Source organism: Anoplopoma fimbria, chromosome 3, assembly GCF_027596085.1.
Source record: "Anoplopoma fimbria isolate UVic2021 breed Golden Eagle Sablefish chromosome 3, Afim_UVic_2022, whole genome shotgun sequence".
Lineage (NCBI taxonomy): Eukaryota > Metazoa > Chordata > Actinopteri > Perciformes > Anoplopomatidae > Anoplopoma > Anoplopoma fimbria.
In genome coordinates, this window is record NC_072451.1 from 15,117,532 (window position 1) to 15,129,597 (window position 12,066).

Here is a 12,066-nt window from a genome sequence, read left to right on the forward strand (position 1 = left end):
TATTTAGTATTGTATTTTCTCTGAAATTAATTGACAGATTGCTGCAGGGATGATGTATTTTTGTAGGCCCACCCTGGAAAATAGCATCAACAAAAAGCTAATGGGATTTTTTTGAATTACATTTTGGAATTATTGAAAAGAATACGCTCTGTGGCAAACAAACGTTTATGATACTTATACCTTTTGTTCAGCAAGATAATCTTCAGAAATGAACACCACTTTTATGGTTTTGAAGCGTAAATGCAATCAATAAAAGTTAAAAGCTAATGTTAAAGGAACTACACGTCGGCCCCATGAGTATGCCTATTAGCTAAATAGAAACCTACGAAATTCCCCAGAAGTTGACTTTGTGCCAAGCAGCACTTTGTTTAGCTTGTGCCTGTGATCTTAAAGGCAAGGGATATCATTTAAAAACTGCAATAATAGAGGGGACCTCCGTTTCAGTTCAAAGAGCAGAATGTTAGTTTTGCAGAGAAATGTGTGGAAGAAATCAATTAGGGTAAGACAGCTCACAAAGTTACTGTTAACTGTTCCTGCCATACTTGCCCTTGTGCCAAGTGTCTACCAGACTTGCTTTGTGTTTCTTTCTTTGGGCAAAACAAAGATATATTACTTATCATTGGGACCAGATTTATTCCATAGAGATTGTTACAAGTATTTCAAGTAGTAGTTACAACTAGTTACTTGTAGCCTAAAACAGTTAAATGGTCTTGAAATGACATGCTGATGATGATGGTGATGATATAAATCATCCCAATGCTAACCTCTTCTTTCTCTCTCCTGACAACAAGGATGCACCAGCAGGAATCTGCTACAAGGTCACAAAATATGATTACTATCCTTTTGGCTTCAATGGTCATACATGGCACAAGCTGAGCTGTTAATGTGGTCAGCTGTGAAAGTAAATTTAAGATTTTTTCAAATATCACTGTATTCCTAAGGTTGATCAAACCGGGTGAGATGCCAGCTAGTAAGGAGTACTAAAGAAAAACACACACAGCTCAAATCATTTACTTTGACCTGCATCCGTTGTGCCACCTGTTGACCTGTGGTAATGATTTAAAGCAATGACTAAATTTTCTGGATACTCCCGGCATCGTTTTATTTCACTTTAGTTGTATTTTAATTTGCTTGATTATCTGAGTGCACTTCAGGTGACCATCAGTCAAAATTAACTATGTGCTTAAAATGGAGTTAGGTTAAACATTAATGGATATTGGTTAAAGCTGTGGTCCAGCCCTTTTTAAACAACACAAAGGGAGATAACTGATGTCAACATGGCAGATTTCGGAGAGATCCTGTGGAATATTGGAGAATTTGGGTTATTCCAACAGGTCACTCTGATTGCGCTTTGCTTTCCAAATTTTGTACAGTATTTTATCTTAGCAAGCTTTATTTTTATCCAGGCCGATCCAGAGCGACACTGTAACACAGACTGGATCCTTCAGGCTGACTCTAACCTGACCACAGATGACCAGCTGAACCTGACTCTGCCCCGGGAGGATGATGGGACCTTCAGCAGGTGTCAGATGTTTATCCCTGTGGACTGGGACATCGGTGCCATCAGGGAGTACGGACTCAATGAGACCACAGGGTGCCAGAATGGATGGGTGTACAACAACAACATGTATGATGCCACCATAGTCACTGATGTAAGTAGTGAGTGAAGAAGAGCTGACATTTGGTTAATTCATTACTTTCATGAAATATTTCACAAACCATTTTTCTCTTTTAACAGTTTGATCTAGTTTGTGGCAAATCCAACTTGATCGAAGTGATACAAACAGTGTTTATGGCGGGCTTCCTGGTTGGTAGCCTCATATTTGGACCTTTTGCTGAATCGTAAGTATTTTATACAGTAAAGAATGGTGTTTTGGGTTAATGAACAAAGATATTTAGAGACTATAAACTCATAAAAGGTTTAAAGTCACCGTAGTATATTTGTATTCTTTTGAAATGTTGTTTTATACTTTAAAAGGCACACATTTCTAATCTAATATGTTTATTGATACGTATTATTTTCTAGTGACCGGAATATACTAAAAGCCAAATATTTTTGTACACCAATTAACAGGCAATGTGCTTTTAAAAAAATGAGCAGAATGAGAACATATTTAGAACACCAATCCACATTTTATTTTTCTCTTAAATTAATAGACAGAGTGCTGCAGGGATGATGTATTTTTGCAGGCCAACCCCGGAATTTAGCATCAACAAAAAGCAAAGGATTTTTTTTTATATTAGATTTGGAATACTGAAAAAATTGGCTCTGTGGCAAACAAAAGTTGATGATACTTAAACGTTTTGTTCAGCAAGATAATCTTCACAAATGAACATGAATTAAATGAACAACATACAACACTAATTTGGGAGCATAATAGGCGCATATTTCCCGAAATGTTGAGCTAATTCTCAAAATCATAACCAAAGCATTAACTCTAAAACTAACTACAGGAGTCAAACACAAATACCTACAAATCCAGAAGTGTTATAATGGCTGTTGAATCCATTTGGTATACATAATGCCTAATGCTCATTTAGAGTCATACTGTCTAATCTATATAATTTTGTTAATTTCTCTCTGTTGCAGGTTTGGTCGCAAACGAGCAACTCAAATTCCAGTAGTTGCAATATTTATATTTTTTGTAACAACAGCCCTAAGCCCAAATGTTTACCTTTATTTAGTATCCCAGTTCCTGGTGGGAGTTGGATCTGGAGGATATCGAATCAACGGCATTGTACTGTGTATGTATACGGTGAACAGTGACAAATTCAACACAAATCAAAGGATCAAGTTCTTTATAAATAGTTTTTTTATTGTACTACATAACTACTAAGATAAATTAATAATTGGTAAATAAACAAAATTAATGGAATGATTAAAGGATATGATGAATATAATGGAAATGATGACATGTGAATAGGTCGAATCAGTGACTCATACCATTGTTTACTGATTATCAAATATATTCGTCATTTGACGTTTATCAATTAAATTGGGCTTTTGGGCAGAAGGAGGTTAAGCTGTACAAAACTGGCCGCACTTCCTCTCAGGGTATCTCGGCATCTTGGTTCTTGTTGAATGACAGTAGTTTGTTGGGATCGTACTCTTCTATCTCTCGCTCAGGACAGACGAGAGATAGAAGGTATGAGTCACTGATTCGACCTAGTCACATGTAATCGTTTTCATTATATTCATCATCTATTTTACTCATTCGATTCAATTTGTTTATTTACCGATTATTCATTTCTTTTTTGTTAACCAGGTTAGTTATGTAGTCCAATAAAAACATAATTTATAAAGACCTTGATCCTTTGATTTGTGTGCATATGAATGAGTGGATCTGTTTATTTGTGCTTTCGAATGTGACCGGCGTGTCCCTCTCTTCATTCAGTCTTTCACTTGCTCAACACCCGCTGCGCTCTCTCTCCCGCTCTCTCTCCCCCTCTCTCTCCCGCTCTCTCTCTCCCGCTCTCTCCCCCTCTCTCTCCCCCTCTCTCTCCCGCTCTCTCTCCCCCTCTCTCTCCCCTCTCTCTCTCTCTCCCTCTCTCTCTCCCGCTCTCTCTCCCCCTCTCTCTCCCCCTCTCTCTCCCCCTCTCTCTCCCCCTCTCTCTCCCCCTCTCTCGCCAGTTGGCCCGTTGATCCGGAGAGGTGGTGTGAATTTTGAATGTTGTGTTTAAAAACAGCAAAGTAATTATCATGACAAATCTAATACCACCTGATACCAAAGCTATACTATTGGCCCACAAGCTTGTTAAACATAGATAAACATAAAATTGTTAAAATGATACAATCACAATCATAATATTTCTTTGGGGGGGTCAAAGAGATTTTATTTTGCACAGTTCCAAATACCTTTCTGGAGTTTTTATTACATTTTTTCGTCTACATTAAATGTTATAATGCCGTTGTTTTACATGAGTAGCTGTTTTAATGCAATCTACAACCAATGTTATTTTTTCCCTAAATTCAGCCACTGAATGGATCGGGCCGTCCAAAAGATCATGGGGAGCATGTGTGACTCAGCTATTTGGTGCAGTGGGACAGTGCGTCCTCGCTGCTATGATCTATTTCATCCGAGACTGGAGACTGGCTCAACTAATCACAGCAGCTCCACTTGCAGTTGTTGTTGTCTACATATGGTTTGCGCATTAACCCTTTTTAAGTACATTTATTGTTTGCTTTGTAAATTATTGACTCTTTGAACTGCCATTGGTCTTGTTTATATCAGGTTCATTCCAGAGTCAGCCAGATGGTTGTTAAGCAGAGGAAGGACAGAAGAGGCTAAACAGCTGATTTTCAAAGCAGCAGCCATCAACAAACGCACTGTTCCAGAGTCTGCTGGAAAAGGTACTGAAACTTACACTCTAAAAAGTCATTCAGGGCCTCAGTATATATCACAATAATAAAAAAGTATATTATCTTAATAAAATCTCTGAAAATCACAAAACTGATTATTTGAGTTGGACATATCAAAATAAATGCTTAAAAATCCAACAGTTAATTTTGCATCATATTTACATCTATTATTTAAGTTTATTTAAGAAAAGAAATTAGTATTTGACAAACAAATTATAATTTTAAGATATCCATAATATTTTAAGTAAATACCAGTCAGAATATTTGAGTATGGAGCACTCATACCAATCGGTTTCAAGAACTTTAATTATTACTCACTCTAATTCAATAGTCTTCATCTCTAACAACAACTTAAGAAATTGAGTAGTTTTTTAAGCAGAACGTCATGCCACAATTTGCGCGCAAAAACTGTGGAATCATGGGATATCTATTCTACCCTGCTTTTTGCATGAAGCTAGCAACAGAACACTCTGAGACGCCCGGTGAAAATCACTTGGAGGACTCCATACGCCGGTAAGTAGAGCACTAGCAAATTGTAATTAAATTGCGACCCTGTCTTCCCGCACATAAACTTTATTGTTTGTTTTTCTATATAATGTCAGCACCATGCTGTTGTACATATGCTAACTTCGTTAACAGATTCCTAGCCACCAAACTGCTCAGCTAACATACAGTTTATACAGCTAACGTCACCAAAATGGGTGTAAAATGACTAATTTATTCGTATTTTAGCATTAACAGTAGGCCGAGGCTTTCCTGAACGTGTAGGTCTATCATTTATGTGACTTCTCTCCCACTCGCGAGGGAAACTGGTTTGTCTGTTTCCCTGCAGAAATGTTCCTCCTGTTTAACGTTGCAGTTAATGGGGCTTTGGAGCTAAGTCTGTAGCACGAAATTTGTGGTCATGGGAGACTTTTATGTTTTTATTGTTTAGATTTGTTCTCTGCTCCCACACGCTGGCGTCATTAGTGTGGATGCCTGAGAGCATTCAACTTGTAAAATTCTTTTACCGTTTTTAAACTATCACAGCTTAAAGTTGAGCAGGTTTTTACTCCAATCTGCGTTTAACATTGGTGTGTATTGCACCTGCAACGGCTGAAAAGGCGCGAGTGAAAGGCGCGCCGTACCATAGGAAAACAATGATTTTGCTAGCGACGCTTTTGCCTTCAGTGTGCACGGCCCCTAGCCTGGTTTACCAGACTCTCGTACTTCACTTCATTTCATTTAATTTGTACAGAGAGTCTGGACCTAATCAATTGACAAACGTTAACTCACTTGAAGGCGGGTGTCTGTTGAAGTTTAAAATGATTGGATCTGCAGTGCCACTCTGGATCTGCCATAACCAATCGCTAACGTTTGGTTGTGACGTATGTCATGCGCCGGGAATCACGCGCAGGTTGTACACAAACCAAACACCTTGCGCGTCTGCACGAAAATGTCCGTCAACGACAGCTGCAGGTTTTGTTCGTCGAATTTAATTTATCAGGGAAAAATTGCACATTGTAAATCAACTACCGACCTACAACAACAACTCAAACTGGCGTAAGACACCATTTTACATGTTTTGGTTTATTCTTACATCACTACACTCCAACTCCAGTTCAATTTTTCTAACGTAAATTCTATTGAAAGCTTTGACTCAAGTCAAGTTTGCCTCTGCTTGAACGTGTAGTTTTGCATTGTATTAACATTTTGAGGCTTTCTGTTCTGCAGAGTGGAATCCCCATTCAACAGACCCGTTGATGTCTCATCAATCATTTGGGAGAAGATGCCAGTGCCTTGTTCAAGGACTTTGAGGTTAGTATAATACTTAATTGTTTTCATGATTTTTAACAACGTAATCATGGGTGACCATAGAGTTCCTGCAGTACGTTTGTTTTTTCCTTACCGCACACAAAGAAGAAGCAGCTTTCATAGTGTAAACCAGCTGTGGACATCAGATACTGTACGAGTCAATTTTGTTTGGAGAGAGAAATTAATTATATGGAAGCATTAATTAGTTATTTTGTCTGTGAGATCAAAATCAAATTTGGGACCACCACAGTAGTATTGTTTAGTTTGTCCACTTTATGTCCTGCTATGCTCTTATGTTGGTAGGTGGTATTTGTCTTGCGACATGCAGGTTGAGAGTGAGTTCTAAACTCAAGTTATCTTTACAATGTCTGCAGGATGCTGCTGATGGATCTGCCAGTGTTCAAGAGGAGTTGGCAGAAGAGGTCATGAAGATTTACCTGCTGCGGAAACAAGATGGGTCATTGGATGTTGGGATTGTCATTGAGGGCAACACTGTCCTCAGCAGTCTTGGAGATGTTAGCAGGGCCTGCTGCTATCTCTTGGGACTGATGTACGTGTTAGATCTGCAATACCCCAAGAACCTCAAACATAGTTTTGAGGTATTCCAGAAAGTACTGCTGGAGCTGGATTCTGGAAACCTTTCCAACAAGGTTCAGAGACTAAAGAATTACCTCTGTATGTAGCGACTGGCTACTGTTCAGCAAGATGCTCTCTTAGTGAGGGATTTTTTCATTGGCAAGTCTGAAGTTTAGCTGATGTACTGTTGTCTTAATGTTTACATAAGACTTAAGGTTTCCATTCATAGTGAAATTGCATGTTGGACTGTTCTTGTTTTCTGATGTGGAACTTTAATGTGAAATATCACTGTTTTTGGTGCATTTCTGGAGGATGCAAAATGTTGTCCTTGGTGCATTTTAGACATGCTAAATGTCATTCTTCTGTTCAGACCAACCAGACCAGTCACACCCCCTGAGGGACTCATTATGGCTCCTGGTCACCGCCTGGTAGAGAGTTCAGTTAAAGCAACAAAAAGAAAACAGAGATACATATGGAGGATGTAGCTATTTGTCTTTACTCAGACCCAGGAAGTGAAACATAAAGACAAGAAAGACTAGTATAAGTATATTCATGTAAAGATGCTTTAAAAGAGTTTTGATTGGTTTGGCAATGCACTTTGACTGTTGGAACTTGCAACTCAATTAGCTGAATGTAATTATAGTTATTGTATAACATGGTAGACATTTATTCATTCTTGGTGCATTCAGCCTGATGCTCACATGGACACTGTCACATGCTCACTGGCGAGATTAAACCATGTTAAAAGAAACTAGATAATATACCATGAGTTGTAATGCCAGTTGAGATTTCCTGGTTGAGACCCCTTATTAAGAGTTCAACTGTTTTTATAGCATGGACATTTTAACATGTCATTTGCAAAGATAAACTGTTGGATTTAAACTTGATTAGATTAGATTAGATTAGATTCAACTGAGGGGGTCTCAACCTGGAAATCTCAATAAATGTCTACCATGTTATACAATAACTATAATTACATTCAGCTAATTGAGTTTGGATTTAAACTTGATGATTTATAATTGTCAAAACAGACAAATAAATGTTTACTTAAAAATGTTGATGTGTGTAGAATTGCTTTGTTTATTATTTTGTTTCATATATTGACTTGAAGTACTCATATAGATTAAAGAGTAAATACTTAAAAAATAAGTTAATGTAACATATTTATTCTGATATTTGATAGTCCAGTATGAATTACATTATGTTAAAAAAATTAAGTAAATGTAGCAGATTTGTTTTGTTAAATAATAATCAAATTTTCAGTTGCATCTACCTAACATTTTAAGATAAGATAAGATAATCCTTTATTAGTCCCCAGCTGGGAAATTTGCAGGCTTACAGCAGGCTGTAAATTTGCAGGCTTACAGCATTATATCTACTCATTGTTTTGAGTGGTTTGAACTTAGGTTACTATTGCATAGACTTAAAATTTTAATTATATCAACTCAATTTTTTTATTTCATGGTACTCAATGTAGTTGTTCAGATCTGCTAATATTTTATAAGTACATTTACTTAATCCATAAGGTAAATCTAAATGATTTCACAGATTTCAAATTTACTCAATATTTTAAGTGTAAAAATGTTACACAGATTAAATTGAGTAGAGCATAGTTACATTTTTAGAGTGTAAAGCTGTAACATACAACATGTTAAGCATCAGTTTTCTATCCCATTGGTATGACTCATGTATAATAGCTTTAAAAAATACAACATCTAGCATTTATGTAACATAAATAACAGAAAACAAAATTCATGTTATCATATAGAGTTGTAATGGTGTTTTAAAAATGATAAACACAAATGAAAATATTTCAGTGGACACAGATTTATTCGGATACATTTGTCATTGCTTATTAGTTGATTTAATTGCCAATTCATTTATTATATTTATATTTTTCATTTGACATTGATTTATTTTAGTTATTTTTATTAGTCATATTGTCTTGTTATTCATTATTTGTTTATTTAATAAATATAATTAGAACCTATCTAGTCTACGAAAGTCGTACTGTTTTCCTTACAACAAATTATTTATAACAAAATACCTATTATTTTTAGTCTGAAGTACTTGTTTTACCTGTTTTCAGTCAAATATGAGTTACCTGATATTGAAAAGTAAACAGGATATGTGTAGTTACCACATTAAATTATATTCCTGCCACAGATTGAAATAAAAGAGGCTGTGAAGAAAGGAGGTATAAAAATTATTTTCCAATCACCTGTACTGACCAGATACCTCTTCATCATAGTATTGAGTTGGTAAGTTGAAATTTCTAAAAATAATAAAATTTACAAAGTACTAAATAAAATTGAGACTAACACTATATTAAATATTGAAGTGATTACATTTCTGTATTAATACTGAACCCTACTATTATAATTTATGATTTATAGTAATTTCACAGTAGCAGCTATTCATTGCATATGTATTGCTAATGTTCAACTAGCCATGATGGTTAGTTGGGTGCTCATTTATTGTAATGCTGCAGAATTAAAGATCAATCATAAATCTGGAACAATTCATTAAATGTTAAAAAATTCTTGTACATGTTTTATGAAAGTTATATAACGCAGAACATCTTCTGTTTTTAAGGTTTTCATTAAACCTTGCCTTGAACGCCCTGTACTTGAATATGGGAAGCTTCGGCCTGAACATCTTCTTGACACAGTTCTTGTTTGGTGCTATTGAAATACCAGCTAATTTTCTATGCATGTGGCTGTTGGAAGTCTTTGGTAGAAGAATATCACTCATATCAACACTTCTGTCAGGGGGACTCTTTTCCATATTTATCCTTGCTTTTCCTCAAGGTAAACCATTTGATTTAGTTAGCAATTGCTATTTTCTTGTTTATGTCTTGTTTATGTTTAATCTCTTTTTTATGTTTTCAGGATATGACATTGCTGTTACATCTTTTGTTGTCGCAGCTCGTTTTTTCCTGATCTGGGCTGGTTCTGTATGTAATGTCTTCATACAGGAGTTGTTTCCCACACCTGTTAAGTAGGTGTTCAAAGTTTATATTCAGCCTCTTGACTTTTTGTGCAAACTTTCCAGACTAGGACAAAGCAAAAAATTTAAATACATCAAATTACTTTATTTGTGTAATCGGGTGTTCAGTGTCTTGACAAATTAGGCAATAAGTAGTGAAAGGTTCATACATTTACAAGTATGTATATTTTCCTGTGTCTGTTTAAACCAAATCAGAGTTAGCAAATGGGCTATTTGGCCAACATGTTGAAGTGTTTATACTGATATAACGACATCTTTCAGACAAACAGCCACAGCTTTAGGAGCCATGGCATCAAGATTAGGTGGATTAATGGCTCCACTGCTTAACATCTTGGCCATGTACCACTGGTCCATACCCACCACAGTCTTCAGTGGCTTTACACTGGTCAGTGGAGCTCTCTGCTTCCTGCTCCCTGAGACCAGGAGAAAAGAGCTTCCCGAGTCAGCAGATGAGGCCGAGAACAGCAGGTGACTAGTACAAATATGTTCAATCATTATTATAATTAGGCAAGTTGATATCTCTTACATTATATAATTTCATTGAGGATAACTTTAAGTTGTGCATCTATTTCTGTCCTGTGTCTTTCAGAAATCAAACCTCCACAAGAACAGAAAGTCATAACCAAGCATCCACCAAGCTGTAGACATGTGTCTTATGGTTTATTCATTAAACCTGCTGAATGCATTATGCTTCAAACAGTATGTCATTCTTCAGTGTTTACCAACCTGGGCATCGGGACCTCCCATTGGGTCCAAAGATAAGTCCTGGGAGTCACAAGATAAATAAAGAATAAAAAATCAAACATGACTGTTTGCCTGACAAGGCTGGATCAACGTTTTTTGAGGGGTTAATAGAGTGCAGTGTCTAAGTATACATTGCAATTCAATAAAACACTTATGAAGCTTATAATATTATAAGCTTATAGTATTGTTAACATAGTGCTGTCTGCTGCCTCAATTGCTTTTATTCACTGTAGCCACAGTTTAACAATCTAGCTTGCTAGCCAGTAATAGCTCGTAATAGCTAGTAGCAAAAATCTTGCTCGTTAGTGAGAATTGCATGAATGAGCTGATTTTTCTTAGTTCATACTTGTGAACACATTTTTTGAAAAATTAGTATGCAAGCCCACCGTCTTCGTCTAGGATGCTTAATGTGTCTTAAGATAAGATAAGATAAGATAAGATAAGATAAGATAAGATAAGATAAGATAATCCTTTATTAGTCCCGCAGCGGGGAAATTTGCAGGCTTACAGCAGCATAGAGTAAAGTGCACACAAGAGACATAGTAAAGAAAGACAAGATAAAAATAAAAAAATGAAAATAAAAAAAACAAGTATTATAAATAAGCAATAAAAAACAGTAGAAAATCAACAATAACTGAAATATTATATTTACAGACAGAAAAAACTATTTTAACTATTATTGCACAGTGTAATGTATTGCACAGGTTTTTATTGTCATGTTTTTATTGTCATGTGTCATGTGGTCTGCTGGGAGCAGAGTTGGTTGTGCAACCTGACAGCAGCAGGAAGGAAGGACCTGCGGTACCTCTCCTTCACACACCGGGGGTGAAGCAGCCGGTGGCTGAAGGAGCTGCACAGAGCTGCCAGGGTGTCCTGCATGGGGTGAGAGGTGTTGTTCATCAGGGATGATAGCTTGGCCATCATCCTCCTGTCTCCCACCACCTCCACCGTATCCAGTGGACACCCCAGCACACTGCTGGCCTTCCTGACAAGCTTGTTGAGTCTCTTCTTGTCGGCTGCTGAGATGCTGCTGCTCCAGCAGACCACTGCATAAAAAATGGCTGATGCCACCACAGAGTTGAAAAAGGTCCTCAGGAGTGCTCCCTGCAAAAGGACCTCAGTCTCCTCAGCAGATAGAGTCTGCTCTGACCCTTTTTATACAGTGAATTTGTATGATTAGTCCAGTCCAGTTTATTGTTCAAGTGAACACCCAGGTACTTATAAGATTGCACAATCTCAATGTCCTGTCCCTGGATGTTCACTGGTTCCGGAGGACAGTGTTTACCCCGGCGGAAGTCCACCACCAGCTCTTTGGTTTTACCAGAGTTGATATGGAGGCGGTTCCGCCGGCACCATCCTATGAAGTCCTGGTTCAGTTCTCTGTATTCCCTCTCATCGCCGGCGGAGATGAGGCCGACGATTGCAGAGTCGTCAGAGAACTTTTGCAGGTGGCAGTTAGCAGAGTTGTATGTGAAGTCTGATGTGTATATGGAGAAGAGGAATGGAGCCAGAACGGTTCCTTGTGGGGCCCCCGTGCTGCAGGACACCCGATCTGACTCACACTCCCTTATCCTCACATACTG

At 37.3% G+C, this 12,066-nt stretch overlaps 1 protein-coding gene across 1 annotated transcript; it reads left to right on the top strand.

The window, feature by feature from the left end:
* Window positions 1–1,277: 1,277 nt before the first annotated feature.
* Window positions 1,278–10,537, top strand: LOC129089251 (solute carrier family 22 member 13-like). The gene is made up of 11 exons (XM_054596643.1): window positions 1,278–1,652; window positions 1,739–1,842; window positions 2,591–2,745; window positions 3,975–4,143; window positions 4,233–4,351; window positions 6,560–6,576; window positions 8,912–8,991; window positions 9,326–9,540; window positions 9,622–9,730; window positions 10,001–10,207; window positions 10,329–10,537. Exons 1-11 carry the CDS (start codon window positions 1,278–1,280, stop codon window positions 10,381–10,383), a joined length of 1,605 nt encoding a protein of 534 aa, XP_054452618.1. The 3' UTR covers window positions 10,384–10,537.
* The last annotated feature ends 1,529 nt before the right edge of the window (window positions 10,538–12,066 follow it).

Coding starts and splice junctions, on each gene's coding strand:
- LOC129089251 (XM_054596643.1), top strand. CDS start 1,278: ATGGCAGATTTCGGAGAGATCCTGTGGAATATTGGAGAATTTGGGTTA. Junction 2,746..3,974: donor AATCAACGGCATTGTACTGT/GTATGTATACGG, acceptor CCCTAAATTCAG/CCACTGAATGGATCGGGCCG. Junction 9,731..10,000: donor TTGTTTCCCACACCTGTTAA/GTAGGTGTTCAA, acceptor GACATCTTTCAG/ACAAACAGCCACAGCTTTAG.